At 31.1% G+C, this 24,843-nt stretch overlaps 2 protein-coding genes across 2 annotated transcripts; one reads left to right on the plus strand and one right to left on the minus strand.

Annotated features, from left to right (window-relative positions):
- On the minus strand, positions 1-14,426 carry LOTGIDRAFT_103997 (hypothetical protein; the record flags this gene model as incomplete). Its single annotated transcript, XM_009053196.1, has 13 exons — positions 1-136; positions 470-628; positions 946-1,133; positions 1,444-1,566; positions 1,984-2,169; positions 2,580-2,727; positions 2,977-3,016; positions 3,311-3,488; positions 3,896-3,979; positions 4,280-4,380; positions 4,534-4,679; positions 5,085-5,177; positions 14,143-14,426. 13 exons carry the CDS (start codon positions 14,424-14,426, stop codon positions 1-3), a joined length of 1,866 nt encoding a protein of 621 aa, XP_009051444.1.
- A 9,374-nt stretch (positions 14,427-23,800) lies between these two features.
- Positions 23,801-24,637, plus strand: LOTGIDRAFT_104371 (hypothetical protein; the record flags this gene model as incomplete). The annotated part of the gene is made up of 2 exons (XM_009053197.1): positions 23,801-23,897; positions 24,174-24,637. The coding sequence occupies 2 exons, from the start codon at positions 23,801-23,803 to the stop codon at positions 24,635-24,637; spliced, it is 561 nt and encodes a 186-aa protein (XP_009051445.1).
- Between the last annotated feature and the right edge of the window lie 206 nt (positions 24,638-24,843).

Genomic DNA, 24,843 nt, shown 5'->3' on the forward strand with positions numbered 1-24,843 from the left:
TTAAACTAAAGTGCCCGGCCACGAAACCACGGTCATGTTCACAACACCATCTAATTGTTTTAATATTTCTGCAGCTTTACCATGAGTTATTGTTTTTAAATTATGTTCATTTACACTGAGAACTATATCACCACATCTGAACATAAAGAGAAAACAAGAATGAACATTAACTCATTCAACTAAAGACAACAAGCCAAATCAGTGCTCTTGATTTTGGTCAGTTTTGCTCCTTACGGTCACAAACTGACTTAGCTATAATATTTCTAAGTAGTGCATGTCAAAAGAACCCTTCTCACTTGTTTAGGACTCTTAAGTTGAGCCAATCAAAAGTCCTTCTGAACTTTTGTCATGATTCACTTAAAACTTCATCACAAATAAGGGTTGTTGATTTGTTTGAATTTGCCAGTCATGTCAGATTTGGAAATATTCTTGAATGAACTCTGGCAATTAAACAAATTCATAGACTTACTTGAGCCTGCCATCTTTAGCTGCAGGTGTGTCAGGAACAACAGACTTGACAAAAACAGGCATAGCACCATGAGCATGATCACTTCCACCAACTATAGAGAAACCCAGACTACCACTTGGACTTCTTAATAATGAGATTGACCGTAAAATATAACATTGTCTGAAAACATAATAAAATCAAATAAAACTGAACTTTTGTCATACTGTTTGTGCAAGACAGTCACACATGCATGGTCAACAATTTTACCACTCAGTGGCTAAACTAACATTTCCACGTGTGTAGGTGCTCAGTCTGTAGGACATTAGTTGTATATCTTTTCAAAGAGTACATCAATACAGATACAGGGATTTTTAAAACAAGATGCTTAAGTTTAGATATATAGAATGCTTTTAGTCTATTAAGATGAATGAATCATTTTAGACATTTTTGAATGACAAAAAAAAAACAACAAAGTTTACAAAAAACACAAGACTCACTTAGGAACTTTTAACCAATATAGCCATGTAGGTATAAAATTGCCTGGTCCATCACATGTTTCAGCACCATCAACAACTTGTAATGTCAACTGATTTAGATCAGAGCTTAATTTCAGTTGTTTCACAGCCTCATTATGACTTTGTCCCAATAAACTATTACCATTGACATTCAAAATAATATCTCCACGCTGAAATGATGAGAAAACATCATTAATTTTGTTATTACTATTCACAGTGATTGAGATTTAAATTGCTCTTCTGTAATGGAGGTTTTATTGCTCATTTTTACCTCTAATATGAAGAGTCAGCAGACGTAAGAAATATTCTTTGAAAGTCCATTCCATCTTCAAAGATTTCAATCATAATGAACCCTTGAAAACACTCAAATATTTGGTGAAAAATTAGCAAATCTCAGCTAGTAGGAAAGCTGTAGTTTTCTTTAGATAGTTTCAAAAGGTAGAAGTAATAACCCCCTCCCCCAATATCTAAAAGACTTACCTTTAATTTACCAGTTCTACCCAGACAACCTTTAGGATTTATATTAGTAATATAGATAGGTGTATCTCCTCTATGACTAGCTACACCTCCTGCTACACTGACACCTAATGTTTCACATGTATCCTACAAATATTGATATACAGATTTAAAAAAAGCTTCAAATCACACGAATTAATGTAAATTGTAAGTCATGTATCAACTAAAATTGACTAAGAACTTGGACATTGTCTAAAGTTGTAGTTCAACAAAATCATTACAACAAACTAATGGAAAAGGTTTTATCAGTTGAGTTAAATTTTCAACTTCAAGGCAAATGTCGTAAGCGTTTAAAAGACGGGTCTAGTTTCGAGCCATTTTACTAACTTGAACAATAAAAATTTTAAGAATTCACATGTTAATCATGAAGTTATCAAACATTTTGTCAAATTCTCCCAAAAATTATTTATCAATTCTCCCTGGAATTCCTGACCATTCTCCCAAAAAATTCTCATCAAATTTATATCAAACAGCCCTTGACAAATATAAAAACCAATATCTTACCTTGGTAACGTGTATCGTTCTTTCTACTATTGGAGTATTTAATAAAGAGTTGGAAGATGAGGATGTAGATGATTTATCAGAATAAACAGAATAATTACTGGCATCATGAGAGGTAGAACGGATGAGATCAGGAGTTTGTGGACGACTTCTTCTAGATATTACAAACTGAACACAGGTTGGATCAGACTACAAATAAACATATCAAATTATAACATCAACTTTTTAATATTTGAAAATGAATGATCATTTTTTAATCAAAAGAAAGCTTTTCAAAAATTTTCAGTAAAACATTTTGGAGGTACAGCTAAGAATGTGGTTCTTGGTACTAATATCCTCTTGCCACTCTTGAAAGTAGCTTCAAGGCTGGCAACAATACTTTTGGATATGATATAGTGGTAACCAAAAATCTACTTTAAATTCTAAGGAATGAAATGAATGACATGCATATTTCTGAGCTTTAACTTTTAATTTCCAAAAGTTGAAAGAAAGCTTGTAGTGCATGGCACAGCTCTACAAATTAACTGTAATACTGTGGATTCTATTTAAGATCAAGACAGCAGATCAGAAGTGCTTGCCTGCTGAATCAAATTCATTACCTGTATAATATCAGCAGCCTGTTCTTGAGTTCCATAAGTTACATCTCTACCATTGATTTCAAATACTCTATCATCTTGTTTTAATCTACCATCAAATGCAGCTAATGATTCTGGTACTAGATTTAAAATATATACTCCAGGACCATTTCTGAAAAAAGTAAATTTCATATGAAGGATATCAAATTTTATTACATTGAATGAAATGAACTGGCTTTTGCTCATTCAATTGTTCTTGTATCTATCTGTTCATCTGTTCGGTTCATCATATGGTCAGCAAGCATTGATTCAACTTGACATCAGCTGAGCTATTCCAGCTTTCAATATTAGATGTGTTCAGAAAAAAGGAGTTAAGTCTTTTGACTGATGCTTTGCAGTAGACAAAAATTTGTCTTCTTACCTTTTTCCCACCAGTTTTATTCCAAGGGGTCTTCCAGGCACTTTATTTAACGTAATTTTCAGGATTTCTGCAAGATAAAATATAATTATAAATGAATTATAAATTACAAATGAATCTTGTTTGAATCTTTGCAGTTGTTTATATAAATTTCAAATTGTTCTACAACAGATGACAACAGATGACTGAAACTACAAATAAAAAAATATTTTCACTGTTAAAATAGTGATCAATACATCAACTGTAGGGCAAAATACAGAGTTTCATGCTATGCTATCTTTAGACAACTGGCCTGCGTCCCTACTGAAGTTGTTACTACATATTCTACAACAATGACAGAAAACATGCATTCCCATATAAATCAACTGAAGGGTATGTATAGTACCTTCTTTTTCAATAGGACGACTCTCCTCAGCTCTTTCTCTATATACTGTTAATCTACATACAGGATAATATTGATATAGAGCTGATTTAGCTTGATAATGACTAGCTTGTGTTAGATCTTCACCATTTACCTATAATATACAAAATTATTACATTAACTATCAACTAACACCAGATCTATAAGAATTTCAGCTCTAAGAGACAGACTGAAATCAATATTGGAAAAGCTCTCTCCTTAACCTACTAGACTATCATTTTAAAACAAGCTTGACATAATTGAATATATATAAAAAAAGATCAAGAAAATGTATGTTAAATTAAGGGATCATGTAAAATTATCTACATGTGATGGCAGCTCAATTCCTGAACAGCCAATAAAATGTGTTATAGGCTGTCATGTGATATTTTGACTGCTGTTGTTCAAAATGAAATTTTTGCTTGAGCATACAAGTGAGTCATAGGTGAACTGTCTGTGGTGAAACTATACTGCTGAGACAACCAGCATAAGAGATTAGCTGAGCTGTGGGAGAGACAGTACCTCAAGAATTTGATCCCCAGGTAAAAGACGACCATCTTTATGGACAACACCATCAGGAACTATTTCTTGAATCACAGTACATATCTACAAAGAAAATGCCAGTTAACAAATCATACAATTATTTGAATAACAAATCATTTATGAACATCACTTTTCAAAATTTAAATCTGTTGTCAGGTTTGTCTACAAATTAATGAATCTATTTCAAATCACAATGCAAGTTTGATAATTCTGAATCAAATTCACATTATGTCATTAGTGAACATTGGGGTACAATTTTACTTCAGAAGTATAACTAAATGGTTATAAAGTGCTCTATGCAGTTTTTATTAGGAACTATCTTTGGAATTTGAACTTTGAAACACCCAAGAAATGAAAACTTACAAGAGGGGTATCACATCCACCAACAATACTAATGCCTAATTCAGGACTAGCTCTCTGTATTTCTATAGTAGATACTTCACCATCCATTACAGGATTTTTACCTACAAATAAACAGTTCATAAATAAACAATCACAACTTCAATTAGCGTTTAGCAATACAGAATTTTTACAAACATCTTGAGACATTTGGCTACCTGCTTGAACAGATACAGAAATTTACATTGTCTGATGGCATTAATTGTTTTGTATTGAACAGAGAATACACTTGTGTTGGTTGCCCTTACCAGCTTGCTGATCACGATATGGACATTCCCAAAGATGACTTTGTAAGGCACTTCTTGGACCTTGAAAATGGCAGCCTAAACTGGCTTTGATACACCGTTTGACAGCACCTCGACACCTGGAAAAAGACAACAGTGCAACTTTTGTAACCTATTTTTGATAGAAACAACACAAAACATTTGGATGAAAGAGTTAAAATAACTTTCAATATGGAACATTTTAAATTGAATTGTAGGAGAGCCAGATATTTATTTTAATTCTAAAAGGTCTATCAGTTTGTAAAAGACAATGATTTGCAACCATTTTACATCTTGACCTCCAATCACTATCTAGATTATGAGGAGGCTTTCAAAATCTCTCGGTAACTCAGTTAGAAAAGGAATAACTTTTTATAATTCTTTGTTTGAACAGCAGATAAGCAAAGTCTCTCTTGGCTGAAAAGTTCTAATCTTAACTGTGAAAGACTCGAATTAATTTGATTTTCAACATAGACCCCTTCCAGTGGTTATAGCTTTCTACTTACCTATGTAATAAATGAGCTTCTAATTCTGATCGTGTTAAAACTTCTTCACAATAATCAACATTAGGACAAACAACTAATAATTTATCAAGTAATCTGAAAAAAAAATACAGACAAATTAAATTTTTAGTACATAACCAAACATAACTGATTTTTATTATACACAAAGTTTCAACAATTTACATTATCATCATCTAATGAATCAGTAAACTATTATATTGCGTTCCTTTCTTTAATGTGATTTCTACCCCTAATGTCACTTATGTATAAGCATGGAAAAAAATATTGGCGAAGTACATTTGAAAACATTATTTTAAAGATCTTGTCAATGGCAATTATAAATGATCTTTGATTCTCTAATTGGTAACTATGAATGTTCAATCTTTGATTCTCTAATGGGCAACTATGAATGTTCAATCTTTGATTCTCTAATTGGTAACTATGAATGTTCAATCTTTGATTCTCTAATGGGCAACTATGAATGTTCAATCTTTGATTCTCTAATGGGTAACTATGAATGTTCAATCTTTGATTCTCTAATGGGTAACTATGAATGTTCAATCTTTGATTCTCTAATTGGTTACTATGAATGTTCAATCTTTGATTCTCTAATGATCAACTATGAATGTTCAATCTTTGATTCTCTGATTGGTTACTATGAATGTTCAATCTTTGATTCTCTAATTGGTAACTATGAATGTTCAATCTTTGATTCTCTAATTGGTAACTATGAATGTTCAATCTTTGATTCTCTAATAGGTAACTATGAATGTTCAATCTTTGATTCTCTAATTGGTTACTATGAATGTTCAATCTTTGATTCTCTAATGGTCAACTATGAATGCTCAATCTTTGATTCTCTGATTGGTTACTATGAATGTTCAATCTTTGATTCTCTAATTGGTAACTATGAATGTTCAATCTTTAATTCTCTAATTGGTTACTAAGAATGTTCATTCTTTGATTTTCTAATTGGTTACTATGAATGTCCAATCTTTAATTCTCTAATTGGTTACTAAGAATGTTCAATCTTTGATTTTCTAATGGATAACTATGTATGCTCAATCTTTGATTCTCTAATTGGTAATTATGAATGTTCAATCTTTGATTCTCTAATTGGTAACTATTAATGTTCAATCTTTGATTCTCTAATTGGTAACTATGAATGTTCAATCTTAGATTCTCTAATTGGTAACTATGAATGTTCAATCTTTGATTCTCTAATTGGTAACTATGAATGTTCAATCTTTGATTTTCTAATTGGTAACTATGAATGTTCAATCTTTGATTCTCTAATTGGTAACTATTAATGTTCAATCTTTGATTCTCTAATTGGTAATTATGCATATTCAATCTTTGATTCTCTAATTGGTATGAATGTTCAATCTTTGATTCTCTAATGTTACTATGAATGTTCAATCTTTGATTCTCTGATGTAACTATGAATTTTCAATCTTTGATTCTCTAATGGGTAACTATGACTGTTCAATCACTGATTTCTCTATTGTAACTATGAATGTTCAATCTTTGATTCTCTAATTGGTAACTATGAATGTTCAATCTTTGATTCTCTAATTGGCAACTATGAATGTTCAACCTTTGATTCTGTAATGTAACTATGAATGTTCAATCTTTGTTTCTCTAATGGGTAACTATGACTGTTCAATCACTGATTTATCTAATTGGCAATTATGAATGATCTTTAATTCTCTAATAGGTAACTATGAATGTTCAATCTTTGATTTTCTAATTGGTAACTATGAATGTTCAATCTTTGATTCTCTAATTGGTAACTATGAATGTTCAATCTTTGATTTTCTAATTGGTAACTATGAATGTTCAATCTTTGATTCTCTAATTGGTAACTATGAATGAAATGCTGATATCTATATAAAGAAAAAATTTCTAAAACCTCTTTCCCTAAAAAAAAATGTGATCTTTTATCAAAGGCTGCATGATATTTTATCAATTTTATAAAATCAGCTTAATAACAATCAGAATGAGCATTTTGGGGGAAATATCAAATACATGCATGATAGTCTTAAACAGATCTGTAAAGTAATATATATTCTAGTACATGTATCTTAAATAGCTAGATCTTGTTATTATTAGAGTAAATAATATAACAGTTTATACCACACCAAGATCAATATATTACCATATATATTATACATTCCAGGTAGATTGATCATGCTACAATAAACATCATACACCAATATGTCTCATTCATTATATATTATTCATCAATAATAACTTATACTCATTTATCAAATGACTTCATTGTATGAATCACATGTTCTCTTTAAAGCTTTTTATTGTTTTATTTTTCAAGATTTCCCCATCAGTCAAATGTATTTTTCTTTTCAATCAAAATTAATAATGGTAGTGCTGATTTTTATACCACCTTTTACAATGAAGCTTCTTATAATTTACAAGCATCTCAGAAAGCACATTAAGCCTCTTACGGTAATTGATTTTTATTATTTTGTAAAGAAACAAAGTTTGACATTCTACTTTTCTCCTTGAATAATGCCAAATTTTGGAAATTTTAACCTACAAAGGATTTACAGCTTACAGTACACTGAACAATTCAAATAAATATTCAAATGTCAGTCACTTTGGTCTACATTTCACAGGTAGGCTACCATCTTGGTCTTTACCAGCATAGAACCTCTCACTTGATTCTATAGGCTCACTGAGCCAATATCTGTTCAATACTATATTTCAAAAGCATCGCATCATTCTAATATGTCACTGAATTTTGTTGTCAGTTATAAGTTTTACTAATCAAAGTTATCAATCTTAAACTTACTAATTCAATCTGAGTGCCCCAGCGCCCCTTTGCTGATTTAAGGGGACATTAGTCACTAGAATAAATTGTTCATTTCTTCATGGCCTCTAGGGGTACCATAGCTAAAAAATTATAGCCTACAAAATCATGCTTTCAGCAATCACTCCAATCACTCTAAACAATGACAAATGACACAACTTTGACAGCAGAATACAAACTATGTTACTGATCCATAAAGTGCTTATAAGTATATAGATGTCCAATCACTGATCTGAACTTAACAAACTTATATATTGTAGCTATACATAAAGATCTTAAATTATAGACAGCACTATAATAGTTCTAAACAAGAGCATGTTCAAGTGTGACATATATTTGACACAATTGTAGTACGAAATAAAACATATAAACTTAAAGATTCTAAACCACAGAGTGACTTGTCCAATCACTGATTGCATCATCAAGAATATATTTACCTGTAAGGTGAGAGAAGAACAGTACTTGACGACACTTCAGGTTGTTCTCCAGACTCCATATTGATAGTATGAGATTGATGCACCACACAGCTGTTGTTATCATCCTGACATGCTCCCTCGTCAGCTGTACTGTGTCGGTGACGTCCAATTGATATTTTAGTTTTCATCTCATAACCAGATGTTTAAAAATATATATACTGATATTGATTATATATAGTCTGATATATTTATATTACACTTTATTCACAATTAACGTTGAAATGTTCAGCACAGCACAGTCAGTTTTATAGCATAGCACAGTCAGTTTTATAGCATAGCACAGTCAGTTCAATAGCATAGCACAGTCAGTTTTAGCTACTAGTCATAGTGATACAGGCTGTGGAAAGAAATTCTTCAGTTAGGATGGTTAATAAAATACTTCAATAATGTCTTCAATGATGACCTACACCTTCTAGAAAATTGTAACAAAACTCTGCTCACTTTTTATACAAAATTATCCCTTTCCAAATAGGCAACAGACTTTCCATAGAAACACAGCAGGAGAAACATAAAATATAGAACACTAGTTTTCACTTTAGGCTGGCAAAACTACATAAGTCTTCAATTTAGGACAACTAGCTCATTTCAAAAGTTTTCAAGGTAAAAAAATTATAACATACAAATTACCTATCAAGTCAACCTTCATTGACTATCCTCACTAAACTCACAAAAACAATTGAAATATTTCATAGTGTGTAGATAATTCAAAACTATTCAATATGAGAATGACCTTCCTGCTGTACTATCTCATGCAAACTAACAGAATAGTAACAAAGACAACATTCCATTCCACTGACCAAAGAAAATACCAATAGAGTCAATAAATGACTCACAATATAAGCTAAGGTTTTTAATAAATGAAATTAACTGGGTATTGTAGTCTGAACTGACGACCTGTTAGAGAGATTTAATAGAAAAACTTAATCATGATAATAGGCTGACTGGACATCTGGTGTGGTCAGTGGTCAATATGTTGGATACTATCCAATATTTTATTAGTTTTAGATGTTATCTTCTCATTTATCTGTCTACACATCACTTTTTTTTATCAATATCAGATTAATTTTAATCCAAACAAAGTTATTGAATTAAAAATCGAATTGGGTCAACCAAATAGACAAGGAAGAAGAAGCTGCCTCCTTTTTTATTGACCTATGCCAAAATTAATCTTCAGACTAGCAAGCAAGCATCTAACTCAATGAACTAAAAAAATTAAAATATTCAAATAAATAGTTCAATATTTCATTTGAAATTTCATCATCAAATTTACTGGAGAGCTAGACAACCCTTATGATATTTAATTCTCATTGTCAATCAATTTGAAAAGAATTATAAATTCAAGTTGAGCTATAGACAAACACACTCAATAAGGATAAAGTCTGTAGCTTCCTTATTCAAGGAAAAAATGAGAAAAAAATGTAAATCTAAACTTAATTATAGAATGTCTACTTTCACAATGTTTGCCTTCATATCAAATAAAATAATACTCTTCCTATTGTAATCAATGAAATTTGCCAAAACCAAAATGTTACAATTCATAAAATCATTACAAAGAACATCCACTCTCATACTGTTAAAAACCTACATATAACATATCATAAAATCAAATACAATGTCTACTCTCATAATGTTTGACTTCAAAAACATTACTATCCCTGATTCTTATCTTCATTTTAATTTTCTTAAAAACCCATCAAAGGGTTACAAATAATAAAAATCATATGTAAAATGTCTACTCTCTCAATAGTGTGTTGTGAATATCAAATACATCCCTCACAATTCTAACCACAAAAGAATTGACTCAAAAAAGTAAAACAGTTCAAAATGATGAAACCATAATTAACTGCCTACAGTCAGGATAATGAGTATCATACCAATTTAATCCTGTTCAAGTTAAATCATTGATACACTAACTAAACTCAATCACCAATCGGAAAGAAATTCTATTGTATTTTTACACAGGAGTAGAGTGATAAGAATCTCCGTGCACACTTAAAACAACATTATCTATCAGCATAACTTTCAACGTCTGGTGACATTTTCTTCAAATGTCATTGGAGAAAAAATGAAGAGGCAGACACATCAATCAAGTGCAGCTTAAGAAAATTACTTATTGTTCCCTCACATCTTAGCCTTATTATAAAATAGTATTAACTCTAATTCTAGAAAAAAGATAATAGATACAATAGGATTACAAAATAGGTGATGTTTTCCTCTCATAGGTTTTGACCCAGACACACTGCTGCTTCTGTGGGTCATTCAGTAATTTTTCTGACATGTAAGCTCTTAAGCATTGCTGGATATATAAGCTGTTTGTCAAAAACACACTCAGACATAATCAAGTTCCTTGTCAGGTACTGATCTAAAATAAATCACATCATGACATACTAATTTAAATCAACCTTGTATCTTTTTTTTAATAAGTAAAGAAAATATGAAGTCTTACAGTCACAAAAGATTTCAAAAAAATCGCATAAAATTTTTCATTTCTTTTTTGTATGAATTTTTTATTAAGAATTTCGTTTTTACAGAGGAAAATTTGCAAATTCAAAATATGAAAAAAGTCTGTAATTGTCAAACAAGTCAAACTAAAACACTCAATCTAACAAGACATTCTATAACAATTCAACCTAATACTAGTCAACCGAAAACTGGTCAACCTAAGGAGTCAAAATAAAACTAGTCAACCTAGTTAATATTTAACTAGTCAATCTATAACTATTCTAGTCAATCTAATACTAGTCAATCTGAACCACAAATCTAATACTGGTCAACTCTAGACTAGTCAATCTATTTAATTAGTCAAACTTGTCAAACTAAAAAAAAAAAAACTTATAACTAGTCAATTTTAACATAAAACCTTATTACAGTTATCAAAATATTCATTAAGCCAATTTACCAACAAAAGTTAACTGACTGTAGAGCTGTAACATTATAACACAGTTACCATTTAAATTAGTATTGACAAAAGTCTTTCAATGTGTGATTATTTACTAAGAGAATGAAGAATCCTTTCAGAGACAATTACTGAACAAAGCAGATTCACCAATATAATCAATGATAATAATTATCATTTTAGACAGAAATAATTTGTATTGATAGCACAACCAATAGTCAACCTTATTGAAATTAACACTAGACTAATCAATTTATTTACTAAGTTAATTAAATAATGTCTAATTAATCAATACAGGTTCTAATAACTACATATTACTTTTTCTCTTCCTAATTTGGATGATTTGTGAATTGCAATATTTACCAAAATTTCTATTTGTTTTCTATGCTAGTAGAGCCTAATACTGGTACATTTGTACAAAAAAATAATCTAGAAAAATTCTACTTTAAGGATTTCAAACTAGGGGATCTTTATGGTAAGCAGTTGCAATTGTCCCAACAATATATGCTTTTTCAGTCAACCTCTCCAAACTGCAACACTGACATGGGAAACCTGAACTGAAATTACTAATATCTCGACTTACTCATAATTAAACTCTGGACCTTAATGTTTAGGTTATCAAGCGAGCAAGCTTTTAACATGCATAATCATCCACAGATATTGGTGATAGCAAAGTGAAAAAAACATTTAATTAATTTACTTACTTACTACTACTTAAACTGAATAATTTCCAACCAAACCATAAAAAGATGATCCAACATTTTAGTATTTTTACTGAAAACTAATTATAATTTTAGTGTTGGACAATTGAATAGATGTTTGTCCGAAACTTATCATAGCCAGCTGAGAAGAAAAAAACACCACTAACAAACCAATCTACCGCCTAATCTAATCAAATTCCAATCAACTAATACCGATACTATGGTACTAAAAACACTTCACTATATCAAATACAGTACATAGATACCGATAATTAATCAAACTAGACAAAAAATACTCTAATCAAATACTCTAGCACATGATCATCTAAGGAAATATTCAGAAAACTTTCAATTGAGGAAATATTGAGTATATGAAGCCTAGTCAATATTTTATACAAGGTCAAGGTCAATTTGAAGCTAGAGGAAGCTTAAATTTTCCTTACAAAAACAATTTTATCGAAATTTGGCAAGAGCTTAGAACCTTGAAAAAAATAACAGGAAACAAAATTTCAGGATACCAGTTGAGCCAACAGATATAAATAAGATTACATGCAAACTGCAAAATTGCATGCAGAAAGTCTTTCTCAAGAACGTTACATAGCCCAGAGCACAGTGTTTATGAGCGCCAGTTCAAATGTTCTATGAGTTGATAAAAATTATCAAAGATCCATGGACACAAAAATTAAGATAACATGCTACCCACATAAACAGAATCCAAAGGTGTCCCAAAAGGGCATTAACCTTCAAGCAGGAAGTTTTCACAAGAAACTATTACAGGCCAGTACACAGCATTTTTTTAGCACCTTACAGTACTGTGACCAAAGTCAAAGATCTCTATTTCCAGAACACAATTATGATCCAAAAAAATAACGTCAGACACAGACTGAACTCTTCATAAAAGAGGTATAAAACTAAAGGCAGGATATAAAAAGTAATAACAGTATGCTAAGATAAATGACAATACAGCTCAGGTCTGAATAAAAGAACTAAGTTACAAAAATCAATGAATGTATAAGCCTATCAAAAGGTGTGTATATTGTGTTAAGAGGTAGAAACAATCAGGTTTCTGATTTAGATCATTGATTCCCTGCAGGTTGACAGGAATCTCAGACAATACACCGATTCCACTTTATATAAAGAATGGATTGATTATTATTTGAATAAGGTTAAAAATAGACATTAGAATAATATTTAGGTTGTATATGATTTTCCTCTGATGAAGAATGAGGTGGAATGTTTGATTGAAGCTTTAATGTAATGTGAATTGTTTTATATCATACATATTTTAAGGTGTTAATAAAATAGGTGAATATTTTTTGGTTATGATGCATGTAGAAAATTATCAATACCGGTAATAATCATATTAAAAGGGACATGTGTGGCATTTTTGGGGGGTGATTTGGACCTGGAATATATGTAAATAGTCTTCTGAACTGTACAAAAATCACATAATCCTTGTGAACTGTGACAGGATGATTGAGTCTATTGTATAGTTATGAAGTCATCAACAAACATTCGAAATGAAAGTCTTTAAAGCATGGACTTGAACATCATAACTGATTAAATTAGCAGAACAATTCATGATTCTGAGACCAAGGTATGATTTACTTCCAAAAATGCTGCATGTGTCCATTTAAAGTGAGAGTACACCCCAATTTACTAAGATGGTTTAAAAATAACCACATATTATTATACTTCTGTCTAAGCATATATTTTGTAAATTGAAATTTTTCAATTATTTTTCTTATGAGAATTTGAATGTTACCTTGAAAATACTGTCATAGTTTTAGGATGACTTCGCATTGTTATAAATTCAAACATTTTCATCTTAAAATTTAGTTTTTACAAAGGACAAAATTTTTAGCAAAATACGCTATCTGGGATATTTTCAGAATCTATGGAAGGCAAGTATATTTCTATTCTATTCCATATTTTATTAACACAAAATCTTCTTGTGGCTATCAGTATTCAGTGCCAGTTGGAAATAGATAATCAAATTCAATTTGGAAAATCGACATAATTTAATTTACCAGACTGGAGAATCTTTGAAGGTTACTACATGGTAGGAATTCATGATATAAATAAGTCTCATATGAATAAAGAAAATATTCAAACCTGACTATCTGTAACCAAAGAAGTTAAAATATCATTCACCTACCTGCGTACTAATATACTGGATGGAGAACAATCTTTAATAGTTAATGGTAGTCTATCTAGTGGACATTGCTTCTGAATCTTGAGGTAGTTCTTTAAACAACGTTGACAGAATGTATGTCCACATTTAGTGTCCAGGGGATTCACTAATGGCTGCAAGCAAATCTGACATGTCAAATCTTCGTCAACCGTTTGGTAGTAATCGTAAAGATGTGTTCCATGAGAATCGTGAAATTGTCCACAGGTGAGACACAAGGCTGTCTGCCATCTTATATGTTGTAGTGACATCTATTGGGAACTGTTATTTCAAAAATAGCACCATTTATTTTTCCTCCTTTTTTGTGCGTCTGCAAATAAAAAAAAAATGGCAATTCAATCAATCAACAGGTTTTGTAAATTTTATGATTTTTCTTGCTGACATCAGCTTGGGTTCACAATATCAACAAAAACTCATTTTGTTAAACACTGGTCATTTTTGTTTTGTTGATGAAACTATAACTCATCCCCCTTTACTATATTTCTAGAAACAAATAGTTTTCCTCAACATATTTTTCTGTTAACAAGTACCTATGTAAAAATTGAAGTAAAATGATTGTGAAGACAAATTTCATTGACAAAGACTGCAGGAGATCTAATACTACCGCATTTAAGTACAGTAATGATCTAAAAATTTGTTCAGTTCAGTAAAGATAAATATTTAATGTTTGTAAAAAGAGTCATTTTAACTAAATGTTAGCAAAAACTGTTAATAAAAAAGACTCTAAAATCTGAGCTTCAAAGCTTTACAAGATAACCATCTGTCTATGTTCACTAGACCTGTTCAATGTTATTTGAAACAAGGACATAAAATGCTTCACAAGTTTCTTAAACATTTCCACTGTTATTCAATGTCAAGGGCATTCGAAACTTCATTAACTCTTTGAAAATTCACCAAGAAAATTGACATGAAGTCTTTTTAACTTTCAAACTCGGATAATCCTGGACATGTGAACACTATACTATATAATTGGTTTAGCTAAAAGTACTGCTTTAAAGACTAAGGAACGATTGGTGGCACATCTGTCCCTTTAAATCTCTTCATTAATAATATTTTGTACTGCTTTAAAGAGACTATTGCAACAGCAACAACATAAGATATCTTACATTGTAGCAAGAATAATCTGGCCCTACACCCTATGTGTGGATGTGTTATGTTCTGCAATGTCCCTGTGCATCACCCAATCAAACAGTCGACAAATGCATAAAGTATACTTACAAGTTTTTCCTCATTCACCCATTTACTCAACTAAAATACAACTCATTCCAATCTCTCTCTTGTATAATACTATTTTTAAAATATATTTCTTCTACATCATGATTTTCTATTTTATAATCTGAAATAGAACAAAATGGAATCCTAATGTTCTGCATTTTCCTTTTGGATAAGGCTAATACCATGAGCACAAGCTCTATTTTATAATTTTAGAAATTAAGGTGATTGAAGAGTAACAAGTTACTATTCAATATAAGGCACTGGCACAGATGATAAGAATGTACCGGTACCAGGAAAGTATTTAAAGCACAAACAACAGTTTTGAATGGGTGCTGCAAAATGTGAGACCATTTTTTTAATTACAGCTATCTGTATCTCTTTTAAAACATTTGTATACAGTCTTTAGATTTGTAAACCACATATGTAACAAACATCAGATCTTTATTAAAAGGAGAGACAGGCCTGAGAATAGCTGCATTTTCCATTTGCCACATAACAATACAAATCAGGATGCAAGGGTCAAGATACGATACAGATTCGGATACGGGGTAGTGGAATAAAAATTAACATTTTAACTTCTAAGTTGCAATATAAGATATAAATTTGTAACTATATTTGGAATGTAGTTGATAAGAAGAAGTCAACTGTCTTATAAATAGTTTCAAACAATTTCAGTCAAGTCAGTGAAAACAAATTGTGATTCCATTCACTAACTTGTGCCATATCGTGATGCTTTGATTCACTGATATATCGTATCAGAACTAATATCCAACTAATAATCAAATGGCTATATATCCTTTTAAACACAATTAATGTAATTTTAAATCAAAGGAAAAAAACAGCTCAAATGACATGATTGTTAGGTAAGTGTTGATTAATTTAACAATGAATGATCATTAAAATAGTTTATATACAGTCAGTCATATCTTTTTACTATCAACTAAAGTTCAAATGATCACAATTAAAACACCTGGTAATACAACACTATCTAATAAAACTGAAAAAACATCAGCCATGTACATTTATAGAATAGTTCATTTAAAAGAGGTATCCCAGGTTACTTTTGAAGATTGTTGTCACTTTCAGAGTATGATTAATTCTTGCACATTGTGATTTTATTAACAATGAACCCGATGTCCAAATTTAATTTTGAAAATGGTACAGATAGCAGTATTTGAATTTTATCAGGTGGCCGATCTATTATCTTGTAATGTGTCCCTTAAGTTTGAAAATGTCAAAATGACATCAATTGCCAAAATCTAAAAGATGTATACAAAATGCCCTGAGAAACCAATATAAGACCTAATCTTGAAAAGAAAAAAGAAAGAAACAACTATTTTTTACAAGTATAACAACTTAGGTTCACAGTTAAGGATTCTTCTACCTGCTGGTTCTTGGAAAAACCTCTTGGTATTGAGCTTTCCCGGATTATCCGTACCCATTTACAGCTGGGTCGACTGGAATTATGAGTGAAGATGAATATCACACGCCGATTGATGACGTCATGTAAGGAACCATGCGCTAACCTGCGCTATAGAACCTCTGTCAGATTAACAGATAGCTAAGAAGGAATCCCCATCAACTTAGTGTGATTCAAATTGAATTCAGTGGACAAGAAGTTTCAAAAGTGTTATACCACACAGTGCAATTAGCTTTTTCCAAAGATTTATATTTTCACTTTTCACTGCAAAAAAAAGCCGACCTGTCTGCATTAAATTCTTCACATTTTACACCTACAATAGTTTAAGAAAAGATCAAAGTTTTAGATATCTTTATTTATCATTGTCAATTAATAAAGGAGTGTTCTTCACACTCCAGTCTTTGTTTAGTATTGTTGTGTTAATAGTTGTAGAGCCAGTATCTTTTGTCTCCCTATAGCCTTTTGTCATTGTTTGGTTGCAGTCCTGCTTGCCTTCACACAGTACCTTCTACTTGTCATTATTTATTGAAACTCATTGTGTCAACCAACAGCAGCCTAAAGAGTTCATGACTTCAATTCACAGTTTTGCATATAAAATATCTTTTCAAACAAGGCATGAACAAGTCATCATAAATGAATTTTAAAGTTACATTCTGGTTTTTTGTAGGTCCAAACACCAAAATCTATAGAAATGTGTTCATTAACGTATCTGAAAGTTCTAATTTAAAACCTGTTTAATAAACAATTAGTACTCACGGTTTTTAATTAGATCAATACCATACAAAGATATGAATTTCACATTTTATAGAAATATTTTCAGGTATAAATCACAATTGTTTTTGATAATAAACTGTTTCCAAAAAAAGCGGAATGCCGAAAGATATTGCTGGCATAATACAAAGGCTTTTTACTTGCTTTATTTGCTCATAATACAATTATCATGAGTCAAATTTCAGAAGGGTTAGCTCCATCTGATAAGGAAGAAATAAGAGCTGAGATGAGTACATGATCAATAATATGTGTTCTTTAATCAAATGATAAACAATATCATGTTACCCTTTATACTGTACTGTGCATAATTGGCAAGAGGGTCACATTGGAGTTAACTTCAATAGGAAAGCTGTTTTAAAAAAATATATCAATATCAAACGGATATAGTTCCCCATCAGTTTGACCAATAGTACTTTAGTCGCAGGAATTTTAGCTAGTCTCATAAGTAATAGTGTTCACAGCTCACCATCAAAATCTGATCCTTCAAATCAACGTGTGTCCAATATCATCTGAATTTTAAAGTTAAAATGAGACTCTACCATTAAGAAAAGAAATAAATAAGAGAAATAGAAATAAATTTCCAATCTGATGTATATTTGATGGATTATGATTATGATTATTTGAGGCACTGAAGTGCTTCTGAAGACGTTTTACAAATGTACAAGACTCAAATCGACCCTGAAAGTGGCTAACAAGGCCTTGAAATAAAACTGAACAACATGTGTATGACAGGTTTTTAGCTCCAGTCTAAGTGAAGACTTGTGTCAAACAGAACTCATAACTTGTAAAAAATTAAGTCAACATTACCTAAAACGTGTTATATTGGTAGTAAAAGGTATTGTACAGACTGAAGTATGGTAGTTTGTTAATACAATAAACAGGTACAGAACTAAACTATATCTTACAATGTTAACCCTTGTTTATTAACTCTTTAACATCTCTATTGATTTTAACCCTCTTACTGCTGGTCTCATGGGGGGTTCTTTTAAGGTCACCATATTCAGATGTCTTATTGTTTATGTATTGTCATGGTCAAACAGGGCTACTTAAGGGTCATACACATGGTCAGTATGGTACCACTATGTAATGGTACATCGATTCCTTGACAATATGGATGAATGAATGCATTGAGTGAATGAGAATATGGATGAATGAATGGAGTTTAAAATAATATGGATGAATGAATATTTTATACAGTAGAATAGAGCGCTCACAAGAGATGTATTTATAGATCCAGATTTACAGTAGAGACCAACTTTAATAAAATATCTTTTAGGGCATAAGTGTAGGTATTTAGCTTTGGGTCCCTTAAGCAACAAACCTTACAACATATACAACAAAGGTGTTGGTTTCAAATTAAAGCATTTTCTAAGCTTTATCACTCAAATTTTAGTAGGAAAGAACACATTTTTTAAAACAGCCAAGAATTTGGAACAATCATTTTTGTTTTTAGTTCGATTTGATACAGTAACATTTATTCACATCTTATACAAAACTATTCTCAGTAAATACAGTAAACAGATATAAAGCTGTTTCATCACAGTGTTTAAAATTCAGAAAGAATCAAATCATTCTCTTTATCATGTCACTTTATGCAGAAAATCAAATTTTCTTGATAATATTTGTAAGAATTGGAACATTAGCTTTCAAATACTAGCACTAATCCTCGAATGAATTTGTATTGATAATTCCTTTTAAATCATTGTTTTTACAGAGGTCAATTTTCAACAAAAATTTGTAAAGTTTTCAGTTGTAATTTCTGGGAGGAAAGTGTTTCTCTACTCAAGATAAATTTACCAAAAATATTTACTTGTCAAGTCATTTTTAGATTGACAGCGCTATTCTGAAAATCAATTCACTTTTAAAAAAATCCTTGAACAATTTATATTTACCTACCTATTATGCAGTTTTATATGAACACACTGAATAATAAAGATGATAAAGTATCATTTTCAGAACAGAAATATAACCTCACTGACCTGAATCTTGAATCAAAAGTTATAAAATCCCAAAACTGAAGAAAACTTGAATTTATAAGTTCAATAACCCAACTTGTACACCAAGTCACATACAGGTAAATAGAAGATAGTGTCAACTAAAAACAAACTGTACACTGTTAAACAATGTCCTTGACCCTGCATTCACTTCTAACTTTCTTATCATCATCCTTATTTATAGAAACAAGTTATTTATAGAAAGGGGGTTCCCTGTGTCCACTGGGTGTAACAATGATGTAGATTGTAAATAGGACAGATTGCCTAGAGGGCTTTGTTTTCTATTTGAAAAGACAAAAAGATAGTGTGTTTGGTCTGTTGCATGACCATTTTGCAAGAAAACAAGATGCCTTATTTTAAAATTGATTAATGCTACCAAGGGTGAAAATTAACTCACAGTAAAAAAATTATTTCAACAACTACATTCCTTTAACCTTGAATAAATAGAAAGGAAGGACACTATGTATATTAACTTAATGGTTTTCAGCACCTGTTTGGGCTGATGAGATCGAACAAAGCCATACAGTGTGCAATGCAAGAAATTAACCAAGATAATAGTTTAGATTTGTAAAATTCTATTTTTATGTAGAACAACAGTTTTGGTTGCCTTGCATTTCAAGAATCATCGTCTAAACGCAATCATATTACGGGTACTCAATATGGCCTACCGGTACATGTAAGATTATATCTGAAATCATGAAAACTGATACTGGTATTGATAACAGAAAACAGATCTCTCACATAGTAATTGATCGATATACCAGTCGATTACCAATTTACTGATCAAAGTCAATTATTATACTAGATGTTATTTGGTACATTTCATTACTGGTACTGTGAATTATTATGTTAACATTTAAAGGGATACTGTGGATGTCAATATTTTCCTTAAAAACAAACTTTTATAACTATCTCCAGAACTTCCCAGGGTGAAAAATCTGATATCTGAATCATTTATACTCATTCATATGAATAAAATGGAGCTTAATGTCTGATTGAGCTACTGAAGAAATAAGACAATGACAGAAATATTTTCAGGACATATATTAGCCTACCCTCTTGAATTTCCAACTGTCTAAAGATCATGTCACAAGCACATGGGACAGTGTTTTATTTTCAAATCTAAACCTTTTTCATCTTATAATGAAACTGTAAGGTACTTATTGAAGACAATTTTAACTCACTAAGCCATGTCTCTCTATGTTCAACCAACCATTCTGTACAACTTAATTTCATAAGAATTCCTTCTACCAGCTGGTTCTTGGCATTCATCTTACTGGATTATCCATACTCATTTACAACTGGGTCAAATGGAATAATGAGAAAAGGTAACTTATTCGAGATCTTTCACACTCTGACTGAAATTAGAAGTTCCCACGACCACCATTTGTTTGACATACCGGTAACCGTAAAAAAAGTAACACTCTTACATAACAGAGTGCTACGGAACCCTTTAAACACCATCGTAATTGTAGATCTAAACCACACCAAGATCACATAATAGGCCTACCAGACAAAATTCAATGATCAAAAAAATTCATTGATATTTAAGCTGTTGACTAATAATAACATCAACTCAATTCGTGTACCATATCATATCCAATATAGGTCGTGGGAACTGTTCAAATTATCCATTAATAACTAGGTGTATCATGATATATCAATAATCATTACTGTCAATAGCCATTTTGATTTACACTGATCTTATCTTACTTTGTTCATTTTTACATTAACTGAATCATTTAGGCTAGACCAAATTAATACCTTGTTATACAGAGGCATTGTGGTCTTTAAGAGGATTGTAAAGAGGTTGTCTTCATTTTTTTTATGTGTATTGAGGACACTGAAAGCATAATTTGCACCATTCCAATTTTCAATCAGACATCTGTGGTTCCTACAATTCAACTTAAACTAAGTGTTTCATGCCATCACTTATTACAAAGGGACTTGTGTAAGGATATTTTGGGAGAGAGATGTCTGATTGAAAATTGAAATCGTGCAAATTGATGCTTTCAGTGTCCCAACATAAATTTTTTAGAAAACCTCTTTACAATCCCTTTAAGGTAATGCCTCACGCTACATTGTTTGGATTACATCCTTTTACAATTGACAAAGCCTGTTTCCAACTTTTTAAAGCTCAATTTTCTTTTGGAATAATCTAGTAAGGACAAAAGTCTTTAAGACAAAAGATTTTAAATATTTTAATACTAAGATCTTCTTTCAGAAAATAAAAAAAAATTGTCGTAATAATTTATAATTTAGCTTCTGTTAAAAATGAGATTTATCCTGTTGGCCTTAGGATGACAATATATATTATATAGCATAATAAAACAAATGGTATAGATATTTAAATATCCCTGTACAGTAAACTTGTTGAATGAATATATAATTTATTGGTTGAGCATCTATTGTTAATAGATTATTATTAGTATATTTATCATCTTAATCCAAAAAAGCCCATTTAGCCATTTTGTCAACAAAGCTAAATGAAACTAAAACAAGAGTGTCTAGAGAAATTTCACAGAAGAGTTCTACTGTAGTGCCATCATTTAAATGGAGGATTGGGAGAAGATAACAGCTTGTTACAGTTTTGCTAGTAATATTTCCACATAATGGTACATTTCCCTATGACCGCCTATGACTCTGACCCAGGTGTCTAGCTGTCTAAAAACCTTTCAGAACCTGTAGATTGGACCTCATATTCTAGACAAATATCAAACATTGAGCTATGATGCCCTAGCAAAAGTTGATTTAGATTTATAGACACTTGTGAGGTTTTTATCAAGCTTTAATTTTGTTCCTACTTAGGTCAATGGCACTTAAAGAACGTTTTGCTTTTCATGAGGTATCTTGACAGCATCAGCATGTGATATCTACTTTACTATAAAATTGTTTGATGTTTAAGCAGAATTTGAAATTGAAGAAGAAGAATAGCCTATGACATGTTTATGTCCTATCATCTAATTCTAATATGGCTGTGTCAGTCATTAGAGAACCTGCTTCATTCAATTAGCACTTTATTGGATTGAATTTTAACTCATTGGTTACATTCCTTCTAAGCAAATGGGGTTAGACTCCATGTGTTGCAAGAATATCTCTGTATATGACGTGAAGGGAAACATTCCTTCTGAGGAAAAAATTCAGAAACTTTCCCATTCTTTTTCCTGAATTTTTTTGTCTTGTTCGGTTGATCATCTAATTGATCGGTAAAAATAAACAAGTTTTCCACAAAATATGGCGCATAAATGGTTATAGCGATAATAAGTATTAATTTATTTGAAGATTTTCATTCAAAATGTGAAAATATCTTACCAAATAACAGAAAAACATTGGAAAATCTCTGAAATTTCTTGACTGTCAACACAACATCGGAAGAATGGCACGTGATGTCACTTCCGTCTAGGTCATCGATAGTCTAGGTCATTAGGTCATTTTATCAATTCAAATATGGATTTTATTTTGCAAGGAATTTTGTTCATTTGATAATTTGGTTATTGTCATTTGAGGGTTTGTACGTAATTTGAGAATATGGATTTTAATATGTTCTAAGACAGTGTCTTTCTTGTCATAGCATAACTTAATTGCCATTAATCTGAACAAGTTGTTTATGATATTGATGGTGTCTTAGTTTTGCGGATTTTCAACCAAATAACAAACGCAAATTGAATTTGTTGAATAAGCGGAGACGGATGGTATTAGAATTTATTAAATCAATGAATAATTTTATTTATTCAAGCTTCAAAACATAGCAACAACATGGACATCATGTCATTACATAAAACTACCCTACAAAATGCAAGTATGAATAAATTCAAAGGAGGTTGCCTAGCTAAAGAATACATGATTTACTCATGCCAAAATAACCAATATCTTTCAGTTTTTTGCATAATGTTATTCTGAAAATACAGGTAGGTTTATTGATAGACACAAGTTATCAGTTGATATTTAATCTAACACCTAAATTTATTTTTTTATTTCAGTTTGACATACCATTGTATTATCAGTGACAGTCTAATATCAGATTATGGAAGTTAAAGATGATCATCGGACAGCATTTAAACCTCCACTAGATGAAACTTTTTTAAAGTGGGATTTAATATATCCAAGGAATCCAAGATTTCAGTATCTTTATCCGTCCCCTACAGTCTCAATATTAACAAACATTGCAAATGCTTTAGCAGCTTACCCAAAATTTTATGTCCAAACTTTGCATCTTATGAACAAAATGAATTTGCCTGCTCCTTTTGGACAAACAACACCAACACCTCCAGTTGCTGAAGAAGCAAAAGAAAGCAGCAGTGAATCAGAAATAGAAAGTGATAGTGAAGAACAAAAGAAAGAAAATAGACTGAAGAAAACCAAAAGATCCAGGGCCACAAGGCAGGAAACAATGCCACTGAAGAGAATGAAGTTGATTGAAGATTTCCCAACTTTACCCTCTATTCCTGTGGAAACAAGTGAAGTATTTGATCTCAATTCTCAAGCTACAGCTCAAAAACAGATACAGCTTAAAATACCTATAGCTATTGAGCTTAAAGATCCATCAGACAATATAGAATCCATCCCAACTAATACTGAAGCAACCCTGCCTGTTCAAGGTGGTTTTGGAGTCATAGAGCCACCACCAAAACCAGTAGAAACTGAAAACACAGAGGAAGAAGCAGATTGTAGTGAATTCATCTCTGAAAAAGAATTAAAACATGGATGCATACCAGAACATAAACGAAAAGATATCAATGTGTTTAAAAAATATAACAAAGGTGATCCTAGCAGTCGACTTTACATTAAAAATTTAGCAAAGCAGGCGACAGAAAAAGATTTAAAATATATTTATGGAAGATACATTGACTGGCCCAATGGCACTGAAGCTAATGCTTTTGATATTCGAGTTATGAAGGAAGGTAGAATGAAAGGACAAGCTTTTGTGACATTACCATCAGAGACTGCAGCTATCAAAGCTTTGAATGATACTCATGCCTTTGTGTTACATGATAAACCTATGGTGGTACAATTTGCTAGATCAGCTAAAGCTACAGCTGATCCCAATACTGAAGATAAATGATATTTTGTGCTAAAAAATTGTTGTTTAATTGCGACTTGGTTTTGTCCTCAACAAGTTTAATCATTTATAAGCAATTCTTCAGTCCAAAGAAGATATACAATGAAGAGATAATAGAACATAAACATTCATAACAAATAAATTCAAATAATTCATGCAAATAATATTTTCACAACTTTCTTCTACAAAATATAATATAAAGCATTATA

Source organism: Lottia gigantea (assembly GCF_000327385.1).
Source record: "Lottia gigantea unplaced genomic scaffold LOTGIsca_2, whole genome shotgun sequence".
Taxonomy (NCBI): Eukaryota; Metazoa; Mollusca; class Gastropoda; family Lottiidae; genus Lottia; species Lottia gigantea.